This window comes from Protopterus annectens, chromosome 7.part0 (genome assembly GCF_019279795.1).
Source record: "Protopterus annectens isolate FY-2018-M chromosome 7.part0, PAN1.0, whole genome shotgun sequence".
NCBI classification, from domain to species: Eukaryota; Metazoa; Chordata; order Ceratodontiformes; family Protopteridae; genus Protopterus; species Protopterus annectens.
In genome coordinates, this window is record NC_056739.1 from 636,281,212 (window position 1) to 636,308,952 (window position 27,741).

General features: G+C 40.6%; 1 protein-coding gene across 1 annotated transcript in view; it reads left to right on the forward strand.

The window, feature by feature from the left end:
* GATM (glycine amidinotransferase) overlaps window positions 1-24,730 on the forward strand; it is a 587,158-nt gene extending 562,428 nt beyond the window's left edge. The window contains exon 9 of the mRNA XM_044077207.1: window positions 24,305-24,730. Coding sequence (XP_043933142.1) covers window positions 24,305-24,417 — 113 coding nt within the window. The 3' untranslated portion in view covers window positions 24,418-24,730. The remainder of the gene's footprint in view (window positions 1-24,304) is intronic.
* The last annotated feature ends 3,011 nt before the right edge of the window (window positions 24,731-27,741 follow it).

The window sequence follows — 27,741 nt, forward strand, 5'->3', positions numbered from 1 at the left end:
TACTCTCTTGCAACTTCGTTTCCTTTTTCATTGCTACTTCCCCCACTACCTGACATCTATAAAGTATAGATTCCTGTACTTAATTATACTACTCTACAGCTTATCCTCTATTATTTTCCTCCTACTCTGCCATCTTTCATCTTACCATGACTCAACAGTTTATAGCAACATATCTCCAACTCTGTCCCAACCACCTATCCATATTTCCTCTTTACACATTGCACCTAACCTGTTTAATATTGCCCCTCATCTTCATTCTAAATACAGGCTGATTAATTGCACTTCAATTCAAACCAAAACAAAATTAAGTGCAAGAATCCTGTCCAAAATGCAAGTATGCATAATTATACAATATACTAAAATCCTTCTTGGAGGAGATATACACCCTAATCCTTGCCCCACCTATCACAATGAACACAAATATAATTCACTCCCACACACTTCTGTAACCCAACAACAGCCAGTCCCCAACCCTGGTGATCTTTTTTTGGTGTATTAAATATTAGGAGTACAAAAAATAAAACTGCAGAACGTCATGCCTGGATTACCCAACATAAGCCTGATGTTCTCACCATAACTGAAACTTGGTTTAAACACAGCATAAACGATTCTGAAGTTATACCTCCTGGCTATAATGTCCTTTATAATGACTGTATAAACAGGAAAGGTGGTGGCATTGCTTTAATATTTCCCAATGCCTGCCACATTTCCCCTTACAGCAAACCAACACCAAAATTCAGTTCAGCAAAGCTTCTTATTCATTTCCTAAAAATAAACACTTATAAACAAATATATATTATTGTCCTTTATATCCTTCCTGGTGACAATGCAGCTATACTGGAAGATAATCCTACATTGGATATCCATAGCATTTCCACAAGAAAAATTTTTATTAGGTGATGTGAATGTCAACTGATTGGATGTAAACTCTAACTCCCCTACATCTAGCATGAACTTATATACTTTCACACAACTAATCAATAGCCCCACACATTATGCTACGACATCAAATTCTCTATTAGACTGGATCCCAGTATTAGACCCTAGGAAATACTCCATCACAGATACAATGTCAGCCTCTCTCAGTGATCATCTTCCAGTCTTTGAGCAGACATTTCACACATCCAGTTAAACAGCATATTTATAAAATAGCACACAACCTTTCCAAGTTTAACCCAGAAATGTTCATTACTACACTTTCATCTGTTAACTGGAACTTCCTAAAAATCCCCGCCTTAGACAATGTTGTAATTGATTTCATTACAACTTTTATAAATATCATAAATAGCCTTGTAACTCCTAGAAGGAAGAGAATGAAAACAAATAATGCAAGTTGGCTATCCGAAAAGAGTAGAATGCTAATTCAGAATAGAGAAAAAACATGGAAAGTTTGACAAAAATATAAAACACCTCAATATCTTCAAAACTTCAGAATGCTTCACAATCACACTAAAAAGCAAATAAATGAAGACAAAAACTATACTATAATAACTTTCAGAATAATACTAAACATGACCCTAAATAATTTGAACATCTTTTAAAGAAATCTTACATCCTGGCCAAAAATTCAACCCAAACCCCTCTCCTGATAACTTACCACTCAAAACTCGAGTACAGTTCAACTCTTATTTTCTAGATAGTATAGCATCTCTAACTAAGGATTCTTCAACATCTAATCCCAACCGTGTCCAACAGCCACATATCACTACATCCACTTTCACCTTCAAACCTGTGCCCACATCATATATAAAACTACTCTTAAATAAACGTATACCATGCTCTTTTACAGCTGATGACCTTCCAAGCGAGTACCTAAAACAGAAGACAGTAGTATTGCCACCCTGTCTCTATCCTTATAAATAGGTCAGTCCAAGAGTCCCACATTCCCTCTCTCTGGAAAATGTCATACATTATCCCTCCGCACAAAGGAGGAAATTCAACAGACATTAATAACTTTAGACCTATAGCAATCTTATCTCTCCTCTGTGCCAAAATAATTGAAAAATGTATTCAAAGAATTGCTAGACTATCTCCTGAAGGAAAAACTCTTATCCCCTACACAACATGGCCTCCATCCTTCCCATAATACTAGCACTGCCCTTCTAACCTATATAGATACTCTCAATAAAGTAAGACATAATGGCAAACTAGGCTCTTCCTTATTTCTAGACTTGTCTAAAGCCTTCAATACAGTTTGTTCCAGCAAACTTCTACTTCAAATGTCCTGACTAGGTCTCTTTCAGCCCACCCTTCTGTGGTTCAAAAGCTACCTGTCCAATATATATCAGTCAGTAAAATGGCACTCCACACTTTTTCCTCACCTCCCAGTCACCACCAGTGTACCACAAGGCTCTATCCTAAGTCCCCTTCCTCTTTAAAATTTTCAACAACACTCTCTATACTTCCACACAATAGACCACTCTAATACAATGCACAGATAATTCCATTCTCATTTGCACATCTGACAACATGGTACACCTCCAAAAAATTACTCAGGAAGCTTTAACAGCCACTGAAATATAGCTTTGTAACTCACAACTCATGTTCAACCCAAAAAAGACCAAACTACTACTCTTTCTCCACAAATCTCTCTCTCACGAGAAAACAAAATTGAAAGTCCTCTCTCTCTTGATAATACAACCAGTGAAGTCACTTCTCATAGTAAACTATTAGGGGTGATAGTGGATGATAATCTTACATTTGACCTGCATATACAAAATTGCATAAGAAAAACTTATCAAAAACTAAGAAAGCTTTACAAAGCCGAAAAACTTTCTCACTGACATAACTCAAGCTACACTTGTCACTACTTACCTCCTCACCAGTCTTCTTTATGATGTTCCCATCCTTACTAATCTTCGGGCATAACAAAAATTAAAACTTGAACAATGCTATAACAAAGTTGCTAAATCTGCAGCACATACCCCTTTCAGAATCCAACACTGTATAGCACTGAAAAGCCTAAACTGGTTAGAACTACTACATCAACGAACACTTACACAACTTCTTACTACCTATAAAATTATCCAGCATCCATCTGCCTGTTCAGCACTAAAAACATTCTACACAACTATGTTCTCAGTTGGTCATTATGATCTGGTGACCAAAAACTCCTGTCTGTCTACAAGCCTAGCAAATCCCCTAGGCATTGTCTGTACTTGTACAAGGACGCTAAGGCCTGTAACTCCTTACCTGTATCCATCAGGTCAATACCCTCCCTCCCGCCTTTCAAAACCACTGTGAAAGAATTCCTATCTAAAATCTGGCTCTGTTCATGTTCAAATCCAGGATAAACTACATCCCCAAATGTGAACAAGTATATTTTCATTATACTTCCTTAATCCTATGTAATTTTCTTCCCTGACTCTCTCTCTAAATATACCATAAGCCTGTTTTCCCTTACCTCATATTGCAATTCCTATTTGTATTAGCCTAACTTACCTTTACTTTCTCTAAAAGCTGTCTAAAAGTTTCTCTAAATATGAAATGATTATTATATACCTTGTATCAATTTTTATGTCTAATTTGTTATAATTGTTTAAACTGCAAATGTTTTTCTTTTTCTTTTTTTTTTTTTGAAGATTGTAAAATTTTTGTTCTTAAAATGTTGGAGCTTTTCTCCCTGGGCCACCACTAAAAATGGGCTTCTATCCAGTCTGACTTTCCAAGTAGTCAAATGTCAATAAATAAATAAAGAACTGAAACATTCACCCAAGAGCAAGCACCAAAATGAAACATTTTACCAAGCAAATCCTTCAGTAAAATCCCTAGAAAACCGATACTTATTGGCATACATTCAGGCTATTTACACACCTAGTATGCATTTGAGCTCATTACAGATTCATACCTATTAACTGAATTCAGACACATACGTGTAAAGCCCCTTAACTGCGGTGGTGGTGCTGATGTAGCGTTGTCGCCTCACAGTTAGATGTTGCCCGTTCAATTCTCAGTTAGAGCGTTTTATGTGTGGCGACATGCATGAATGGGCGTTCCTTCGCTGAAGGTTGTGCGTTAGGCCCGGCAAGCCAGTACGTAAAAATCTACTGCCAATCATTAGTGGACCGGAATATTGCTGTGGTGACCCCTAACCGGGAAAAGCCGAAGGACACAAACAAACAAACGTGTAAAGCCCCTTAACAGTGTAGTAGCTGTCCCTTATGCTTTATGTGTTAAGCATGTTATCCATTTGTCATGGGGGGGGGGGGTGTTTACAGCAACTCTTCTGCATCTTCATATCCATGCCGACAGTCTGGAATTTGCATATCAACACAACGCCACTCTTTGCAGATCGCTGCTATGAAAATCTGAACTTGTAGACTGTGAATACTGCCCATAGTGTAGTATAGAGTATAATAACATACAAATGACATTTATTTACATGGTTCTAGTAGACTACAGATTAAAATAACATACAAATGACCTTCATTTACATGGTCATAGTGTAGTATATATTACAATAACACACAATTGCATTTATTTTCAGAGTCATTGTATAGAATTGAGTAGATAATACCACACAAGTAGCATTTATTTACATTGCCTCTGTGTAGTATAGATTATAATAACACATGAATGGCATTTACTTCCATGGTCATTATATAGTAAAGGTTATAGTAACACACAACAATTATTTATATGGTCTTTGTGTAGTATAGATTATAGTAACACACAAATCATATTTGTTTAGATATTCGTAGTACGGTATAAATTATAACACACAATTCACAATGGTTTACATAATCATAGTGTATATAGATTATAATAACACCAAATCACATTTATTTACATGGTTATAGTGCAGTATAAATTATAGTAACAGAAAAATTGCATTTATTTACGTGTTTATAGTGTGTGTTATATATAATAATGACATACACATGACATTTATTTACATGGTTATATTATATAGATGATAATAACACAAATTACATTTATTACATGGTCATTGTGTAGTATAAATTGTAGTAACACACAATAGGCATTTATTTTCGTGATCATACTATAGTATAGACTGTAAAGTACAAAAATCGCCCTCCATTTACATGGTCATAGTGTAATGTAGTGCAGACTGTAATAACATTTGACTTGCATAGAGTAAAGACCAATTGATATACTGCTTTATATTTCACACTGAAAAGGAAATTCCTGTTACACAAATTAAAATAAAAATATACTTTAACAATTGAGGTGGGTTTGAGCTGGGTGAGGCTGGTGCACATAGAGGTAAATGTAGTGGGGCTGGTGCACCTAGCAGAGGTAAGTGTGGTGGAACTGGTGGACATAGCTGCATTAAATGTCATTTAGCTAGTGCAGCTGGAGGGAACTGTTACGTATCAGAGAGGTAAATGCCATGGGGGCTAGGAGTAGTAATGGCATGGAGCTGGGAGTGGTAGTTACATGAGGCTGGGACTTGTAGTCGCATGGGGCTGGACCTTGTAGTGACATGAGGCTGAGAGTGCTAGTGGCATAGGGCTGGAACTTATAGTGGCATAGGGTTAGGACTGGAAGTAGGATGGAGCTGGGAATGATATTTGCATGGCACTGGGACTGGTAGTGGCATGGTTCTGGAACTCTTAGTGGCATGGAGCTGGGACTGGTAGTGGCATGGGGCTGCATGTGGTAGTTGCATTGGGCTGGGAGTGCTAGTGGAATGGGGCTGGGAGTGGTAGTGGCATACGGCTGGGAGTGGTAGTGGCATGGGTCTGGGACTGGTAGTGGCATGGGGCTGCATGTGGTAGTTGCATTGGGCTGGGAGTGCTAGTGGAATGGGGCTGGGAGTGGTAGTGGCATACGGCTGGGAGTGGTAGTGGCATGGGTCTGGGACTGGTAGTGGCATGGGGCTGGAACATGTGGCATGGAGCTGGGACTGGTAGTGGCATGGAGCTGCATGTGGTAGCGGCATAGGACTACATGTGTTAGTTGCATTGGGCTGGTAGTGGCATAGGGCTGGGAGTGGAAGTGGCATGGTGCTGGGACTCATAGTGGCATGGGGCTGGGACTTGTAGTGGCATGGGGTTGGGACTCATAGTAGAATGGGGCTGGGAGTGGAGTAGAAAACAAGCAGTATGAGGTCAAAGAAGAGGGTGTTGGTGACTTGAGACTCGCTCACAAAGGGCATTAATAACCTCTGATAGGCAGAAAGGAAAAACCTGGTTAAAACAAAAATGATTTCAGGCTTAGACTTGGTAAGACATAAGAGAATTCCAGCAAGGAGAGTGGGAGCGGCAGATAGCCATGATGCTTATAGAGAGCCAAAACATGCCAGAGCAGACAGATGAGGTAGTAGTGAGTATGGTCAGAGAAGAGCCTAAGAGTTGGCCAGATTGGGATTTGGGGTAGCATTCTCACAAGTGAAGCCAGTACACTGAATGGAAAGGAAGAAAGACCTGAGACTGCTAGGAGAGTGGGAGAGACATAGCACAGAGGATTGGGTTTATTCCAGGATCAAATGGACAGTGGCACTCACAGCTGCACTGGGAAAGTACATCTCAATGATTATACCTTTAAGTTAAACTAAGATGGAAGGGGGGGTCACAGAAGCAGAGGAGTGCATCAGGTGTTTTTGTAGTAATCAGAAGGAACAAACAGACACTGAACACAGTGGAGGAATAAACAAAGGGAACTCAGCATGTTAGTATAGTATTGGAATGCAGCGCAAGGATTTTAGGTAAGGAGATTGGGGAGCCACAAGCAGTGATGCAGAACGAGAAGATGGACATTACTTAGTATTACAATGTAATATAAGGAGGCTGAAGCAGTGAAGCAGGATGGGAGGATGGACATTACTTAGTATTATAATGTAACACTGCAATATAAGGAGGCTGAAGCAGTTATGCAGGATAGGAGGCTAGACATTAGTATTACAATGTTCTTCTATTTCTTTCTGCTGTTCCCATTAGGAGTCACCACAGTGGATCATCTGTTTCCATTTCTTCCTGTCCTCTGCATCTTGCTCTGTCACACCAACCACCTACATGTCCTCTCTCACCACATCCATAAACCTTATCTTAGGCCTTCCTCTTTTCCTCTTACCTGGCAGCTTCATCCTTAGCATCCTTTTCCCAATATACCCAGCATCCCCCCTCAGCACATGTCCAAACCAATGCAATCTCTCCTCTCTGGCTTTGTCTCCAAACTGTCTATCCTGGGCTAACCCTCTAATATACTTATTCCTAATCCTGTCTACCTTCGTCACACCCAGTGCAAATCTTAACATCTTTAACTCTGCCACATCCAGCTCTGACTCCTTCCTTTTTGTCAGTGTCACTGTCTCCAACCCATATAACATAGCTGGTCTCAATACCCTCTTGTAGACCTTCCCTTTCACTCTTACTGGTACACATCTATCACAAATCACTCCTGACACTCTTCTCCACCCACTCAACCCTGCCTGTACTCTCTTCTTCACCTCTCTTCCACACTCGCCATTACTCTGAACTGTTGATCCCAAGTATTTAAACCCATCCACCTTCGCCAACTCTACTCCCTGCATCCTCACCATTCCTCTATCCTCCCTCTCATTCACACACACATATATTCTGTCTTAGTCCTGCTGACTTTCATTCCTCTCCTCTCTAGAGCATATCTCCACCTCTCCAGGGTCTCCTCCACCTGTTCCCTACTCTCACTACAGATCACAATGTCATCTGCAAACATCATAGTCCATGGGGACTCCTGCCTGATCTTGTCTATCAACCTGTCCATCACCACTGCAAAGAAGAAAGGGCTCAGAGCTGATCCTTAATGTAACCCCACCTCCACCTTAAACGCATCCGTCACTCCCACTGCAGATCTCACTGCTGTCACACTACCCTCGTACATATCCTGTACCACTCTTACATACTTCTCTGACACTCCCGACTTCCTCCTACAATACCACAACTACTCTCTAGGCACCCTGTCATATGCTTTCTCGAAGTCCACAAAGACACAATGCAACTCCTTCTGACCTTCTCTGTACTGCTCCATGAACACTCTCAGAGCAAACATCGCATCTGTAGTGCTCTTTCCTGGCATGAAACCATACTGCTGATCACTAATCATCACCTCCCTTCTTAACCTAGCTTCTACTACTCTTTCCCATAATTTCATGCTGTGACTGATCGGTTTTATCCCTCTGTAGTTACTACAGCTCTGCACATCACCCTTATTCTTAAAAATCGGTACCAAAACACTTTTTCTCCACTCCTCAGGCATCCTCTCACTTTCCAATATTTCATTAAACAATCTGGTTAAAAATTCCACTGCCATTTCTCCTAAACACCTCCAAGCTTCCACAGGTATGTCATCTGAACCAACAGCTTTTCCATGCTTCATCCTCTTCATAGCTATCCTTACTTCCTCCTTGCTAATCCGTTGCATTTCCTGATTCACCATCCCCACATCATCCATCATCTCTCTCATTCTCTTCATTCATCAGCACCTCAAAGTACTCTTTCCATCTGTTCAACACACTCTCCACGCTTGTGAGTACGTTTTCCTCATTATCCTTTATCACCCTTACCTGCTACACATCTTTCCTAGCTTGGTCCCTCTGTCTAGCCAATCGGTACAGGTCCTTTTCTCCCTCCTTAGTATCCATCCTTTTATACAACTCTCCATATGCCTTATCCTTAGCCTTTGCCACTGCTCTCTTTGCCATTCAACTCATCTCCTTATACTCCTGTCTACTTTCTTCATCTCTCTGACAATCCCACTTCTTCACCAACCTCTTTCTCTGAATACTCTCCTGTACTTCCTCATTCCACCACCAGGTCTCCTTGTCTTCCTTCCTCTGTCCAGATGTCACACTAAGCACCTTTCTAGCAGTCTCCCTTACTAGCTCTGCTGTAGTTACCCAGCTGTTTGGTAACTCTTCACTGCCACACAGTGCCCGTCATAACTCTTCTCTGAACTCCACCTCACCATCACCCTTTTTCAATTTCCACCATTTGATCCTTGGTGCTGCCCTCACACACCTCCTCTTCTTGATCACCAACGTCATTCTACAGACCACCATTCTATGCTGCCTAACTACACTTTCCCCCCGTCACCACTTTACAGTCTCCAATCTCCTTCAAACTGGCCCTCCTGCATAGGATATAATCCGCCTGTGGGCATCTCCCTCCACTCTTGTGTATCACCCTATGCTCCTCCCTCTTGTTAAAATACATATTCACCACATCCATGTCCATCCTTGTTTCAAAATCCCCTACCATCTGACCTTCTGCATTCCTTTCCTTAACACCATACCTAACAATCACTTCCTCATCCCCTCTGTTCCCTTCACCAACATGCCCATTGAAATCTGCTCAGATCACCACTCTCTCACTCTTGGGTACAGTCATCACCACTTCATCCAACTCCAACATTTTTCTTTCTCATCCATCGCACACCCAACTTGCAGAGCATATGCACTAACAACATTCATCATTACACCATCAATTTCCAGCTTCATAAACATCACACTCTTTTCACCTCCAAAACAGTCTTGGCATACTGTTTCTTCAGAATAACCCCTACCCCATTTCTCCTCCCATCCACACCACAATAGAGCAATTTGAACCTGCCTCCAATACACCTGGCCTTACTTCCATTCCACCTGGTCTCTTGCACACACAATATTGCAACCTTCCTTCTGTCCATCATATCAGCTAGCTCTCTACCTACACCAGTCATACTGTCAACATTCAAAATTCCTACCCTCACTACCACACTCCTAACCTTTATCCTCTCTTGCTGCATTCGGGCATGCCTTCCCCCTCTTCTTCTCATTCTCCTCCTTTGGCCAACAGTAGCCCAATTTCTGCCAGCACCCTGTTGGCTAACAGTACTGGTGGTGGTAGTTGTTAACCTGGGCCTCATCCGATCCAGTATGTAAATCTGTATTGTGAGGGAGGACATGCTAGGGATGCAGGTGAGGGAGGGCATACTAGAGATGTAGGTGAAGAGTACATGCTGTGGCGTAGGTGTGTAGCTAAGATTTGTGGAATTGTATGCCAGTTTCCAGAATGTAGCCCTTCTTTCCCAAATGTGTAGCATCCCCTACCTCAAATAGTCCAGTGTCTAGATACTATACCATTTAACTATTACTAGGGGAAAATAAAAATGGCAGGCTTAATAATAAATGTATATATTAGCCATACAGGCACTCTGTATAACCATACACCATGATAAATATGCCATGTTAAATTAAATTCTAGGGAATATTATTGCATAAGATAAGTAACTTTCAAAAGGCATGCACCATAGTGTATGTGAAGTAAACTTGGCTGCACTCACGTATGAGTGCAGAAGGTCATATCATGGAGGTTCAAAGGGATCATTCTTTATAATGAAGACAGAAGTAGGAAGGGAGGAAGCAAAAGATCAAATACTGTAGGGAATAAACTCCCTTGATCTACGCAAGTACTTCTTTATACATAGGATTGTGGATCCATGGAACTGACTCTTACAGCAGGTGTACAGAGAGTAACCATGCAGGCAATCAAATGGCATGGCACAGGTGGAGAAAGGTTAAGGGGGATGTAGGGATGGTGGAGAATTTTAATGTACTTATGGGGAAGAAAAGAGAAGCTTATTGTCTCCTTCTGTCTTTTGTAATTTATCCAAGACTTTTGGGTTTCTAATATCATGATGGGAATGGACCCCATTCCTAAGACAGGGTATAATTAAAGTTCATGAAATTAGTATTGTTTCAATCTTTGATGTTAGCCAAAATTGCTCTTCACAGCTCTCACAATGTGCTTAGAATTGACTCCTTCTGCAATTAATACAGAGTTGCATGTATTGGTAGCATATCTAAATATGACTGTAAATGCTTTTTTATGATACCTGTTGCTCCTACTACTATTGGAGCTGTCTGGGTATCCTTCTTCCACATTGCCTTTGTTTCTGTGTGCAGATCCTGGTATTTTATAACTTTGTGTCTCTCTCTCTACATAAAAACACTGTAATCACTGGGTGTAGCAATTTCAGTGATCAATGCTATTTTGTCTTCTTTTCCTGGACTACTTATACCTGGTTTTCTCACATCTATTTTTTGAACTGTTGGCAGTGGGTGATCCCATGTGAGATACATTTCCTCATTTGCTATAATGCTTTGTAGCTAATGTTTCTAATGCTTCTCAGTTACTGTTATGTTTGCACAATCCCTAATGCAACAGTCTTGCCACATTACTATGCCTTTCAGTATACAGGCCTTCTACCATTAGTGTATCACATCCAGCAGCAACATATGTAACAGTTTTCAATTCTGTTTTACAAAACCTACATTTGTCTGTTTCTCCAACATGTTCAATGGATTTTGTAAACCAATATGTACATAGTCCACTAGGACTGCCAATATTAACCTTTTGTCTTTTGGTTTAATTTCACTTCTCTTTAACTATTCCTGCATTAAATCCCAATCAACATGAGGTTGTTCCAGGAGTTTTCTGTACTTGCAACTATATTTATGCATTTTCCACATTTCTTGCCCTCTCATCTGATCCTTCACCTTATATTCTTTCTTTTGTTTTTGGGCACATTCAGTTGCTGTCTGATTTTTACCTACTTCTGGTTTGAGATCCATTCCCACTTGACATCAATATGCTTCTGTAAACTAAGCAGGGAGAAGTCATTTTAGACTCGTTCTCCTCATGTTTTAAAACTTTCTCTATGTTTGGATCTTGTGAGGTCAGCAAATATGTATGCAGTCCTATGATTGCAGATCTATACATAAATCAATTTCATGGAGACCCATATCTCCTTCATAATGGGGAATATATAATCTTGGTATACACTCATTTTTATAAATCATTTGATAAGCATGAAGCATTTTTCTTGTTTTCCTGTTCAACTGATCTTATACCTTTTGGGGCCAGTCAGTCACCCCAAAACTGTAAGTTAGAATGGGAAAAGCAAATTGGTTTATAGCTTGAACTTCGTTCCTAGATGTCAGAGCTGTTTTCAGTATTCATTTTAATTTTCTAAAATGTTCCTTACTAAGTTTGTACACCCCCTCTTGCTCAGCTTCTTTTATTTCACAATTCCTGTCCAAGACTTATATTTCCTTGATGTTGCAGCTTTCCTGCTTTAAAGGTTATTTTTTCACATTTATCAAGACCACATAACATTCTTATATCATCTGAGAAAGTTTTGACTACTTGCAGTTGTAGTTCCTCATCTGATAAAGTGTACAGTTTTAAATCATCCACAAAGAGACCAGTGGCCTGTTTTCAATCCACTAAGATAGGAACTCTGATGATAGTTTGGTACCTCTGTTGTCGCCAGACAACGTATCACTAGCAGGCAGTTATTCACATTAACTGGCTCCCTCTCCTTTTGTTCCCCACCTTGCTTCAGTAGACATTTGTTTGTTACATGGCCCCTCTGGTTTCATTTAAAACATCTAACCACTGATCCTGGCCATGTACCTAAATTAGTGGCTTCCCCTGTTATTGGTAGACTCTGTTGGGGTGATTCAGGCTGCCCACCATGGGTTGCCTTGTATCCATGTGCAGTACTGGGCATCCCCTTACTATGCAGTGATGCCCTGCTTGCTAAGTAGAGATCCCCTTTTCTCCCCAGCTCACCTGCAGAGTTACATTCACGGTCTGGCAACCAGATTCTCATGTACTCGGGCAAAGTGCTAAGGGCTTGTTCCCTCACCAAAAGGTTGTCAGCCTTTCAAAAGTGGTGACCTGAGATCCACTTACCCACCTATGAAAGTGCTTAACTCAGCAATATAATTACATACACTTTCATCTGCCTTGCATCTATGCTCACAAAACTTTTTTTTTGGTAAGCTTCAGATGAAAACTTAAAACAGTCTAGTAAACATTGTTTTACTCTTACATAGTTTAAACAATCAGTATCAGACAATTTAGAAACAACAGTTACAGCTTTACTATGGAATATGGGGGTCAGGAACTGTACCCAGAGCTCCTGGTCAACATTATACTGTTTGCACACTCTTTCAAATATATGAATAAAACTATCAAAGTCATCCCCCTCTGCAAATTGTGGAAGAAATTTACTAACCTTTATTCCTTCTGAGGTCAGGTTATTCCCTTCACCTTTACATCCATGAACCCGATGAAGAGTCAACATCTCCCTCTCGTGCTGTCACTGCTTCTCTTTCTTCAGCCTCCAATTACTGCAGTCTCTCTTCAATCTCCAAATATTTGGCCTGCAGTTTATGCTGATGCTGTTTCTTCTTTTCTTCAGCCTCCAATCGCCACAGTTTCTTTTTGTCTCCAAACGTTTGGCCTCTAATTCATGCTGACACGGCTTCTCCTTGGTCTTCAAATGTTTGGCCTCCAGTTCAAGTCTCTTTAACTCCAGATGGATTTTTAAGTCCTCTGAGGAAAAGGTGAACTGTCCTGTTTCCAAAAGCTGCACATCCCCATCAGTGGACTGGTTCTTCTCCTGGCCACTGGTCCACATTGCAGCTGTGATTAAGTGCAAAATCACATCCTCTTTAGTCAGGTTGGCATGCACCAGTCCTTTGGCTTCACAAACCTTGGCCAACTGGTTCTTTGTCAGCTTGCTATAATCCTCTGCTTACATCTTTGCATGCTTTCCCTGACTAAAATATCTAACAAAAATAATTAAAACTGTTGTGAAACAAACTCTGAATGTCTATCTTGTGGCTGTTGAGAGTATACACACCTTCAGTGACAACTGCTTACAGGCTACTGAAGTTCAATTAATATCTCACCACTATAACACCAATATGTGATGGCCCCTCTTTACCCCAGGCCAGTAATCAAGAAACCTCAATCCTCAGCACTGACACCAGTGACAGGTAGTCACTAAGAACAGGAATGGATTTATACAATATTTTCAAATGCAGCTCTCTGCATCAAGCACAATTTCCCCCAAGTGCACACAAGGAACAAGCTCCACTGGGACTGGACTCTCCGTCTCTCCAGATCCCAAACAAGACCCACCTTGGAGCACTGTGTCCCAGTTCCAAGTAGCTGATATACACACCTACTTGAAAATCTGATTACATACACACACACACACACACATGGGTGTTAGAGTTTTCAGTCACAAGAAATATAAAAGTAACATAGTTGGACAGAATTTCACAGATACAGAAAAAAGAAAATAATTTCCAGTGGAAAATACGGCCCAAAATGCAGAATCCTTTACAAAAGCATTCTATGGACACCTACAGGACTGCATGGAGCATGCTATCCCAAATAAAACCAAGACTCACTCCTCCAAAGGCAGGAGACCTGTCTGGTAGACCCAGGCCATAAATAAGCTATACAACAGAAGGAGAAAGCTACTACATGATAGAGCAAAATCCCAAAAAGGGAAGGCATCTCTGATCAGTACTAGCAAGAAACTACGATCCCTCATAAAATCATATAAGGCCAGCTTCGAAAGAAAAATTGTACAAGACACTAAAGATAATCACAAGGCCTTTTTTAGTTATGTCAGAAACCTGGGAGGCAACTCCCAGATATGCTCTGAGTTAGTGCAAAATGACCAAAAAACACACTGAATCCACAGACACTGCCAACATCCTGGCAGAAAGGTTCAGTGCAAACTTCTCCCCCCTCCCCCCCCCCCCCAAAAGAGCAAATGTCTATCCCAACAGAGTGTAGCCTTCCTGAGATCACAGATGCACAGGTGAGAGCTGCCCTCTCCAAAGCAAAAACCACAGCATCAATGGGACCAGACGGTGTCCTGGGCTGCATCTTACATGAGCTCCAAGAACTAAACCCTCATATAAAGTCACTGTTCAATCTCAGCCTTACTATAGGATATGTACCCAAGGAATGGCGTACAGCAACAGTGGTCCCACTCCACAAAGGTGGTGCCACAACAGACCCCGAAAATCATCGCCCTATAAGCCTGACTAGCCTGGTCTGCAAAGCTATGGAGCGTATCATCATGGAAATCATAAACAAAGACATTGGGAACCTCCAGACACCGGATCCTACCCAATTCAGCTTTGTTAAGGGTGGATCTTGCCTCTTGAACCTGGTCGACTTCTTTGAAACAGTTACCAAAGCCATAGATGAAGGGAAGGTAGTCTACACAGCCTACCTGGACCTCACAAAAGCCTTCGACACAATGCCCCACTCGGACATCATAAATAAGCTCACCAGCTTAAATATCAACCCCTATGTCACAAGATGGGTTGCAAACTGGCTCAGGGATAGAACCCACATGGTCAGAATAGCAGGTGCCATGTCAGACTCTAAACCAGTTACAAGTGGCATCCCACAGGGCTCAGTCCTGGGACCTCTCTTGTTTGGTGTATATATTTCTCAGAGGTACAGGCTAACACGGGTGGACTATGGCTGACCAAGTTCGCAGATGACTGCAAACTGGGTGCTGTAATCGACTCTCCGGCTGACGCAAGTATCCTCCAAAAGGGTCTCACAGAGACGGATAACTGGTGCCAGAGCCATGGTCTAAAGCTAAATGCCAAAAAGTGCATAGTCATCCCCTTTGGGAAAAACAAAGTGCCCACAAATTACCACATAGGTGGCAATCCATTAAGTATGGAAGAAGTAATTAGGGACTTGGGGACCCAAGGAGATGGCAATCTCTCCTTTGACAATCACGTTGCCAAAGTGGTTAGAAAGACCTTCTATATAGCCCACTTTATCATGAAAGGATTCACATCTAGATCAAGAGAGGTCATTGTGCCCCTCTACTCATCACTTATCAGGCCCATAATTGAATACAATGCCCCATTTGTGATGTACCTTACCCGACACCTGCAGCAACTGGAAAGACCCCAAAAGTACCTCACCAAAAGGATCTAGGGGCTCAAACAGATGCCCTATGCAGCTCGGCTAAAGAAACTCCAGCTCTACTCAGTTGCGTACCACCTTCTCAGAGGCGATCTGTGTCTGACGTTTAAAGCCATGTCCAACCCAGAATTAATGGACATGCTTCACCTCAGGAAATCTAAATCCCTTAGAGCTATATGCTCCAGGGACTTGAACCTCAGCACAGAAACAAATAGGACATGCTGAAGGGACAGATTCATATCCCAGAGGCTCCCCTCACTCTGGAACAAAATCCCAATCCATGTTAGGCAGAGCCCCTCACTGACCCTCTTCAAGAGAAATCTTGATGACTGGATGGGAGATTGTAAGTTTACCCCTGGGATCTCTTCTGTGTCCCTCTTTGACAGAGGTACAGTAAACTAACCTTAAAAGGGCTACCTTCTGTGAACTACTATACAGAGGCACAGTCAACTAATCTAAAAGGGTGGCGAAAGCCAAACACACTCTGGCTAGGCTTATAAATGCCCTAGATATCAAGTATCAACCTATGAACATATAATACTAAACTAATCTCATTGTATTATTCCTAAATGAACTAAAGAGAAACTGTCCCTAGTTAACTCAATTAATATCGCAAGGCAAGATGTACTGCTGAGATGCTTATTCCACAAGGCAAGATGAGATACTACTGAACTGTACATCTAACTACTGAAAAAATGAATTGTGATAACTGACAACAATTTTTTGTATCAGGTTCCAAAGAAAAAAAAAACAAAAGCAGCATTTTTAGCATAAGCAACTTTTACAAATACATTTTTAATACAAGTATCTGTACAAATCAATGTGACAGTCAAATAACACAAGACTATTTACAAAACTTCAGCCAGCCATGCTGGCATATGCCACTCCTGGTACAGCTGGCAATACCTCACAATGTCACAAACTCTGTCTGTTCTCATTTACTTACGTGTGAGCCTGAGTATGTCACGTAACCAGACAGTGCTTGGGAGTAACTGGGAATTTGGAGTAGGCTCTTAATGGTTCCTTTAATTGCAAGCCTAGTAACTACCTATGAACCTCTTCTGTTATTTGCATCTGCCATACCCCCTGCCATAGTTCTGCCTTACTGGTTACTGGATTCTCTCTCTCTGTCTCTCTCCTGCTGTTTTGGTAAAGATTGATGTATAGTAATCTGTTAGAACTGCTACATGCTCTTTAATTGAAATATGTTCTATCTTCCCAAGATACTTCCTTTTCACTATATATCTCAGGAAGGCTTTCTTCTACATCTTAATGTCTTCTGCAAGTCTTGTCTCCTTTTCTTTCATTGCCCTTCAAGTCTACTTTGCTGCCCTCTTTCAAGTTTCCACATGCCATTTCCAGTTATTTTCATTCTTGTTTTACCAGTCACTCTATCTCTTTTCTTTATCTAAAGGCTGGCTTCACCTTCTTAGTGAACTAAACTGGCTTTTTTTCTCTATTCACATTAGCAACCATTTTTTTGTTTCTCTTCAGATTGCCACAAATAGTTCTGCACAATTATTGCACTCCTTTTCTATCTTGCAACCTTCTCTTATCCAAGTTTATGAACCCATCATGTTTTGTCATATTGGTCTTCCCTACAATCTCAGCCTCTGGCTTTTTTAGGCCCTATTAATTCCTTCACTGTAGCTAATATGATATATCTTGTTGTGTGGCCCCTGTTAGTCTAAGGCGCCCAGATCCTGGCAAATACAGAAAAGACTAGTAGCCGCCATTAAGATATGGAACCCAAGTCATCCTTCACCTAATCCTTTCTATGAACAACAAGCCTAAGGATGATTTTCCCCAATATTTTACCTGGTATATTTTGTATGAATCTTTCTAAGTCAAGTTCCTCAGTCAGTTTGCTCTGTTTATTCAAGCTGAATTATGGGAAATGGATTTTGCCTCTGCCTTAATGATGCCTGCTATCATAGCTAAACGTTTCTTTCCTCTCCATCCTTTAGATCCTACTAGCCGCCTACTGTGAGGACTCCCATATACAAACTGTTTGTGAATGTATGTACCCAACATTATTTCTGCTAAACTGTTACTTACACTACTTTAATCCCCATATATAGTGCTCTTTGGCCTCCCGAGTGTGTGTGTTCTTTAAGCAGCCAACCGCAGACCGCTTGTTACTGCCCCCTTCCTTTCTCTAAACCATGTAAACCTCTTACTTACTACTTGCACCTTTATATCTCTTCTGCCTACTATCCTTCGCTCTTCCACTTCTTACCACTAGGTGGCAGCACCTACACTTAATACTTCTTGATGTAGACTAATCTCCTGGGGATTCAGTATACGAAGCTGACATGACTTTTCCTTTTTAATTTCAAAAGTAACATACTCCCTCATTCCTTTATAATATATAATCCCACTCTGTCCTTGCTATATCTCAAACTCTCTTTCTTTACTTTCCTAGTCTCTTTTTCCCTAAAGTATTCATTACTTACCCACTTACCTTCATTCTTTGGATATCTATTGCTGATACTTTTTTTCTGCTGCACTATCTTCACCTGCTCTAACTCGCTCCATTCGCCTTGCGGGCTCACTCTGCTCCCCTACCCTACCCCCATATCCCACCCACCCCCTGTGCTGTTAAGCTTATACTTCTGTAACTACACCCCTTCCCCCTATCACCCAACCACCGTCTTCTCCCTATTAGCCATTACACCTCTACTCCCTACCACACCTTACAGCTACATTACACCTATATTAAAGCTCTCTACCTTCTCCACCCCAACTATACTTACTAACAACTTTTAAAATGCTATTCCATCCTTCTCTCCTATCACTACCTATATTATATCTTATACTATACTCCCTCCCTCAGTCTACACTATCTCCTATCCTTTACCTCCCTATGGCCAAAATGTATAAGACCAGTTATAGAAACCTACTACTCATAACAGCTTTTCTAACTTCACTAACCATTCTCTATTCTTTAACCATCTACGAACACTGCTCACTTAGTGAAGTTCACCTGCCCCACCAACAAACACAATCAGTTTCTCAAATAATCTCCCACATCCACATTAACATAACCTCTATTTCCATCTATATACTTCCAAAGTACCATAGATCCACCCATATTATCTATTTCCAAGATAAAAAAACCTAAATAGCTATTTTAAATTCCTAAAGACTATACAAAGACCTCAACAACACCCTCTACTAGATGCTGAAATTCATCCAAACCCTGGCCCAGAAATAAAATTACCAGGGGGGCCCCAGAACCAAACTTCTAATTCCCATACCCTAACAAAACCCTCTAAGTCCTTCCTGATAGCCCATCTCAACATCCATAGTATAAACAATAAATTAACCCACTTTCATGCACTCTTAGATATACACTCATTTGACATCCTCTGTATTACAGAAACCTGGCTAAAGCCTACTACTCAGGAGTAAGAAATCACCCCTCCAGGATATAACATTCTGAGATGTGACTGGAAAACCAAAAAGGGTGGGGGAGTAGCCATCTTCTTTAAAGCTGAACGTCAAGTTACGACCTTCAATACACACCTACCCTCAAATACTAATGCTGAAATCCTTACTGTCAAACTTCAAATCAACAACTGTACATCTATATACATAATTTGTTCCTACCTTCCCCCTGGAAATAATATTAGTACCCTTGAAAGTATCCTCAGTTGCCTCTCCACTCATCTACCTCAGTAAACCATAGTATTAGGTGATTTTAATATACACTGGACTACCTGCAGCTCCCCTAATCCTACCACCCACATAAATCTTTATGGATTTTCCCAAATTATAACCACCCCCACCAGAATCCATAAGCCTAGCAGTAAAGAATGCACCCTAGATTGGATCCTTATAAATAGCCACCACGACACATACAGACCAGGTACCCTTGCAGACGACATTAGTGACGACTCTCTAACCTATATAAAGGTCTGCTTGACTAGGAAGATGAAATGAGGCTAAATATGACACAGATATAGAGTCTTGAGGAGTGGAGTTCACCGAAGCTTTGAAAGATTATGTTAACTTATTTGATCCATTCACTGGATCATACATACTATACTAGCTGCCCTTGGGGACTATTTTAAGCCTAGCTAATTTCTCTTTTAAATGTGAGACTCAAACCCTGTGCCTTGTGACTGTCAGGCAAACAGCTTAACTATTATGCCAACCTCCAACCCATTCCAATTATTCCTTGTTCCATACCCTTATCTTCCATTGCCCACCTATTTTGTGTTGTTTGTCTATACTGAGTGGATTTTTTTCCTGCATTTTCAGCCATCTGAGTTTTTTTTTATTGTTTGTGGTGAGATTTCCACGGACTGTGGTTTTATTAGTTATACTGACACACCTACTCAGTTCTTGCCGGTCATGTCTAACTCATCACACTGTACCTAGTACCTCCATGTCCTAGCCCATCTTTTCATTGGTCCATGTTTTTGTTATGTCAGACAGGTGAGACTCTTAGCTGAGGTATTTTCCTTCCTAGGCATGTGGCATTACTGAGAACCAGGCAGACTCTTTTCCTCCCAGTCTGCTTCCCTGTTCCACCATACCCTGTCCTTTCCTCTTCTGTTTTCTATTTTTCTGATTATTAACTCTCAGCCTTTTTCTAATGCCTTTTTTATTCTCTCTCCATCCTTCATGGCATTCTTTATTTTACTCCTGCATATCTCTTTCCACAGTACTCATCTGCCTAAATTCCCCCACCTTATAGTATCCTTCCTTCTCTTTCCTCCTGTGTCTAATTTCTGTAACTAGTAGTTGTATTTGCTGTTCCCCTGCCTGTTCCACTTATCCTTGTTACTTTGCACTTAGCTAAGTCATGTCCTCTTGTCCTGTTAACATCCTCTGTACCCTTCCCATTTTAGTTTGTTAATCTGCTGTCTTCCTCCTGTGCTACTTGTTTTACCCCTAACATTTCTGATTCTGTTTTTTTCTGAACAGTTTTCACATTCTTACCTCAGTATAATCATCTTAATATACCTTTCCAGCTGTTGTTTCAGCAGTGCATGTCTAAGGAAACTAAGATAGGCCCTATTCTTGACAAACAGCTCCACATCCTACTAGACTTTCACATCTTCTCCTACTGTCAACTGTCAAACTCCCCTCTTTTCCTACTATCAGTCACATTCCCCTGTTCTCATACTTTCACATTCCCCTGTTCCTTATCTTACTTTGTAGAACAGGTGCTGAACTGCCTCTTTCCTTATTCCTTCTGTGGGCAATTGATAGAGATAACATTTCCAAGAACACTGTCATATTCTCCAGGGGACAATGGACTGTTACTAGTTTCTTGGTCCTTGCCATTGTCACATTTGAAGTCTGCTATTAGTTCCCTGTATGAACTACAATAAGGAGGCATCCCTGCTGTGTTGCATTAAACTTGTCACTGTTGGGGCTACCTTGTAGCCATGTCCACCTTCACCAAATCTCCTCCCTCCCCCCTTCTGGCATGTTATCTTTAATGATTAATTCCCCCACTACCATCACCTCTGCCTCTCCTAGCTTGTGTGGCCTGTCTACTGCCTTCCTGTTCTCTTCTTTCCTGCCCCATACTTCCCTTGTTACTCCTCCTGAATACTTGCTGACAATGAGTCTCCCTCCCTTCCCACTCTGCCATCTCTAGCTACTTGTTTCCACTACACTTCTCCTCTGTCTACCATACCTCAGCACCTTGCCTTCCTGATCCTCATCAACACCTCCTAACTGACTTTCTCATGGTCTGCCTTTTCCTCTCTTCTTGGTTTAGGCTTTTATCCAGACTCTTAATGGCATCTGGCCCCCAGTTTTCTGCACCACCTGTATATCTTCCTTTAACTGTATCTGTCAGTAACCTGGTATCCCTTACCTGTCCACTTCTTCCATTGCTCACCTAGTCCTTCTTGCTGCTATCATGTTGTTTCATCCTCCACAGTTTCTGTCTGCCCCCTGCTCTTGTCTGACTGGCTATGTAACTCCAAAATGTATCCATAAAATGTCCTACTCTTCTGTGAACAAAAACTGATATCTGCTCCAAAGCTCTGAGTCAGACTCATGTCCTTCATCCTGACACACCTCTCCTCCTGTTCAATATCCTTTCCATCTCTCCCTTGTCCTGCCTCATCATGGAATAATCTTGTAGCATTTCTTTCATCTAAGCACACACTTTTTATTGCCATACTGTTTGCCCTCTTTCTGTACCTGCTTAATTCTTCATCTTATTATCCCATCTCAGTAGCCCCTCCAGAGCTTTCTTATATGGTCCACTCTTCCCTTTTCCCTCTTGTAAACCCTATTACTGCCCCCACACTAACCAGTCCTGAGAGTCTTGTTGTAACTCAGAATTGAGATTATCATTAGAATTGTGAAACTGCAATAGGTGGAACATGAGGGAATATATATGACCTTTGAGTTTGTGGAATATGAGTATTTCCCATAAGTGGGGTTAGTATTTATGCCTGTTCATAAATCCTCCACAGGCTCTGTTACAGAAAACCTTATCCCCTCACGCCACACGCTCTAGCGATCTAAACCTCACCACAACAATAAATATGACATGCTGGAGGGATAGATTCCTGTCCCATAGACTTCCCATGCTTTGGAACAAGATTCCAAGCTGTATAAGGCAGAGCTCCTCGCTAACACTCTTCAAAAGAAACCTTGACGAGTGGATGGGAAAAAGAAAGTTTACCCTGGGGATCACTTCAGTGGCTCTGCTGGACAGAGGCACAGGGAACTAATCTAAGGGGGCAGCAAAAGCCAACACATTCTGGCTAGGCTTATAAATGCCTTTGGGCAGATAGCCTAGTACCTACCTATGAACCTATGATGGTGTGCCCCCCATACTCTGTGTGTCACAGGTGTGGACCTTACACTCTGACTGGAGCTAGTATATATATATGGGTAGCTCAGGTGTGGAGGTGTGAACCCTACACTCTGGAGCTAATATATATATATATATATATATATATATATATATATATATATATATATCTGTGTGTGTGTAGCATAGGTGTGGCCCTTACACTCTGGAGCTGGTATATATGCATGGCACAGATGTGGAAGTGTTGCTCCCTGCACTCTGACTGGAGCTAGTACATATCAGTAGCACAGGTGTGGAGGTGTAGCCCCTGCCATATGGAGCTAGTATATATGTGTAGCACAGGTGTGTCCCCTACACTCTGGAGTTAGTATATATGCAGAGCACAAGTGTGGAAATGTGGACCCCTGCACTCTGGAGCTGGTATATATGCATAGCACAGGTGTGGAGGTGTGGCCCCAACAATGACTGCAGCTAGTACATATGTATAGCACAGATGTGGAGGTGTGGCCTGTACACTCTGACTGAAACTAGTAGGGTCTATATTAGAACACCGAACTTTCAAAATTTGGAGTGTTCTAATATCGAACCCTATTAATCGAAAATTTAAAACACTGAACATACAGACCAGCAAATTTTTTCCTAGGGGAAAAAATTTGCTGTTTCAAAACACATACACACAACATAAGCACACCAAACAAACAGCAATCCACACACATGCACCTAAACTCGTACACCTAACCCTACACTAAACTATACATACACCACTAACTATCCACTTACTTTCACCCAAACCCTAACCCTAAGGTCTGTCACTATCGCACAGTCACCTCACCTGCTCCCTAACCCTAACTCACCTACCCCGCCCTAACCCTCATGTCCACACAATCGCACACTTACCTGACCAGCGCCCTAACCCTAACTCACCTAACCCGCGCCCTAACCCTAACTCACCTAACCCGCCCTAACCCTCACGTCCACACAATCGCACAATTAACTGAACCTGACCCGTAACTTTCCACCACAGCACTGAAAATACCGAAGCAATAGAAATGGACAACCGAATTCTTTCCCTAGGAAAAAATTCAGTTTTCTGTTTCTTCGATATTTTCAGCGTTAGCTGAAAACGGGTTGATATTAGAACACTCTAAATTTTGAACGTTCGGTGTTCTAATATAGACCCAACTAGTATGTATCTGTATCACAGGTGAGCAGGTGTGGCTCCATACTCTCTGGAGTTAGTATATATGCATAGCACAGTTATAGTTTAATACTGCAGTGAGGTCATTACTTAGAATAAATGATATGGCTGGTGAAGGGTATGTGAGGGGGAAGAAATTCTAATTTAATCAAAACCTGTTCTAGCAGCTGTCTGAAAAAATCTTGAACTGGTATCCCATGTTATATTTGCAGCAAAGGTCAGCTGCTCAGCTCCTTCCATATTATGCAAGTAAAGTAACCTACTCTTGGCTTCATAAAAAGAAACACAATTATCATTTTGCCTTAACATGAAGTATATAAAACACAAAGGAAAATGAATAAAATAAACTAATAATATGAACAAGAGAGGCGTTAAAAAGACAATGTTAGCCAAAAGCAATATATCAGATGTGCTAACACAGCAGATGGCTATGGCAGTTGTATGAACAAAATCTTGAACTGTTTTTACGTAGTTTAACTGTAGTTTGTTTAAGTATCATCATGTAACCTGGACTTAGTCTTTTATTTCTTGATGCAAATTGGTTTAACTGTTTTAATTTTATCACAGGTATTTCAACAGTGAAAGTAAACATTCGCCATGCCAATTCTTTAGGAGGTGGTTTCCATTGTTGGACGTGTGATATTCGTCGCCATGGAACCCTACGGTCCTACTTCGACTGAGTATGCTAGCTGTCAGAAAGCATCTGAGGTTGTTGCAGTAGAATCATATGCAAAGTCACTTTAATAACCAATTATTCAAGCTGGGAAAGCATCTCCTGCTTTACTCCTCAAAAACAAATGAGGAAAACAGTTCTCATATCATAAAGTTTCTCTGACTGAATTATAAACACTCTTCACACATGAGGTTGCATACAAAACAAGTAGTTTTTATCACAGTTAATTACAGTGTGATTCTGACCTTCAGTACTTCCATCTACCTCTGTTAAAGCAAGTTTAACATGTTTCACTCAGGACCAGTTGTAATTTTGGGAAAAATAAATAACTATATATATATATATATATATATATATATATATATATATATATATATATATATAAATATAAATATGTGTATACACATGCCTATATGCATACATACACTATATATTCTTTTTGAAAAAATGTTAGTAACTAGAAACATTTAGAATCTTTTTTAATCAAGAGCTGTAGCATTTTCATTGTAGTCACTGAGATAATAACAATTCTATAGGATTCAAAGAAATGCTTACTATTCCTGCTAACTGCCCAATGGCATGATGGTGAGAAATCCATGTGAGCACATGAGTGTACTCAAGCATGCACACACTCATCAACATGCAAGCCCCATGCTCAATCAAAGCCACACACTAACATGCATAGTCCAAAACAAATGCAAACAGCCATACTCCTGATTCCTTATCTAAGTCCCCCTCATTCCCCAGCGCAACCTTCAAGGTAACCATTCACACTCATGCACACACACACACACACACACACACACACACACACACACACACACACACACACACACACACACACACACACACACATAGCCTAGGGTTGCCACGTTTCACTGCGGCTGAATCTGGACCTAAACCACAGCTCTTGTAGTGTCTCCAAAGCCAGCCAGTCTCCTCCATTGTCCCTGCATACTTCCGCCATCCCTACACCCATTTTTTGATGTAATGGATACAACAGGAAAAAGTTGAATGTTCTCTTTTCCTGGTCTCTGACCCTATCGCATTGCATTAGTGTTGCTTTGCTTTTAACAAAACACAACGGAATTTGAGATTTAATAACTCTGCCATTCTGTTTTTTTTTTTTTTTTTTAACAGAATACCAGAGTTTGAACAGTGGCTTTCAGACATTTCCAGATAGATGTCAACCCTAGTACCAACCTCATTCATGCCTCTGTATACACATATGCACATGTGTACACATGTTCACATACATATACACTAATCCCCCACACATCCCCCATGTCTTCAATGCATTTACATTAACCTGGAGTGCTTCTCTAAGAGTGAATGGGTGATTCCTGTGTTATATATGATACCCTTTTCTCGAAGAGTAAAATTATACTCATCCAACTGATTCTTTGAAATGCTCAGCTGAGCAAATGGGTAGCTGTGGACATTTCCACAGGACAGCATGTGGCTAATTAGCATTTGCCTCTCCTCCAGACAGCCACATTTTCATACAACTTCATCTGCAAGACCACTGTCTGCACTGAAACTCTTTTGAGGGGTAAATGTCAACAGCAGAGTGGTTTCTTAATGAAAAAAATTACCGTGATGTTGAACGCTTCTGAATCCCAGGATATGTGTGCACTTCATTTTAGTGATGCCTCTCTCCCTCTCTTTTTATTTATTTATTTTTTTTGTGCCATTTGTAAAGGCAGGGATCACACATAAAGTGCGGCCTGAAATGAAATACCTAAAAATTTCCTACATTTTGTGTCTTATCTGCCAACTGAATGCAAAAGAAATTAATTTTAAAGTAATAATCATACTCGTATATTGTTTTTTTTATAAAATCAGTCAACTAGCTGCTTTTATGATACACTTATACTTTGCATTTGTAAGTCAACTGTTTAGTCATTGTATACATATACCACTTGTGCTGCATTATCTTAGTATATTCTACAAATTCAGACAAAAGAAGCATGAAAATCATGAATATTATATCTGTAAACTTGTTTAATTAAATAACAGTAGTTATTTAACTGTGACATTTTCTGAACTGATGTCTAAATATTTAAATTACACCTTTGGTAATTTGTAAAAACAAAAGGCATTTATTTTCGTTTCTATGCATGAAGTAGGCACTGGCCTTTGCTCAAATATGTAAGCTTCTTTACACTATGTAGGCATAAATAAATGTAATAAGAAGTGAAAAAAAAAGCTGTAATGAAAAAGTAAAACTGTTTTAAGTTTAATTTTTTTTAATTATTTTTCATTTGTTTGTGCATGCTTTGTTTGTGGAAATAAACAATAAAACTGTTAACCTTATAGTGATAAAGACATATTCATTATGTTTTGTTGACATGTTTCTATAAATCTGTGGCACTCATATTAATGAAGAATATGTAATCAACAAAGTATTCCAAGGATGGGGAGGTGGGAGGAAGCAGACAATAGTGTGTCAAAATTGAAGCTAATAATATTTAGGAATTGTATATGAAACAAGAGTCCCTGCTTTTAACAATATGAGGTAGACTTTATTCTGTATTATACAAGATGAAATCTTAACTGGTAGAAAAACAAATTGCTTTCAGTCAGGCATGTTTCAAAATTCAGCTTGGGCTTATTTACAAAAGTAATTTAAAAATGTTCTTCTCAGCAAAATTTGTGGAAACAGAAAACAAATAAAATGCAGACTTTAAACGTAGTATCTACAACTTTGCAGAAAGTAACAGTCTGAGATGGCTTCTTTTCCATGCAACATAGTGCACTTAAAGAGTCTCTCAAAGCTGGCCCCAAAATGTTCATGACTCAGAGAGATTACCTTTTCAGCACATTCACAATACCAGTAATGACAATTGCATAGGTAGGGAATATTCCCAACAGCTTCCCACACAGGCATAGCAAAGGTACAACAATCTTCATCTGGACTTTCCTTTACTATTTAGTAGCTCCAGTCTGCTAAAGATGTCATCTTCCACACAAAGCTGCTTGGACTTCCTTAGAAATCCTTCTAGGATTAGACACACACACACACACACACACACACACACACACACACACACACACACACACACACACACACAACACCATATCTTATGCCTCCCCTCCCCCTGACTTTAGCCTTTGGAGACATCCTTCCTAGAATGAAGGAACCCTTCAGATGGGAGTCTAGGGAATTCTCTAAGGCTCAAGAGATTCTGAACCTGCCAGTCCCTTGACAACTGGGTGATCCCTACAGTCCACGTTGTCCTGGATGATGTGTTTGCTGATGTATCCTTGCAGCCAGAACTCCCTAATTCTACAGAGTGTTTAAGTTCCACAAGCACCTCTATAAATACCC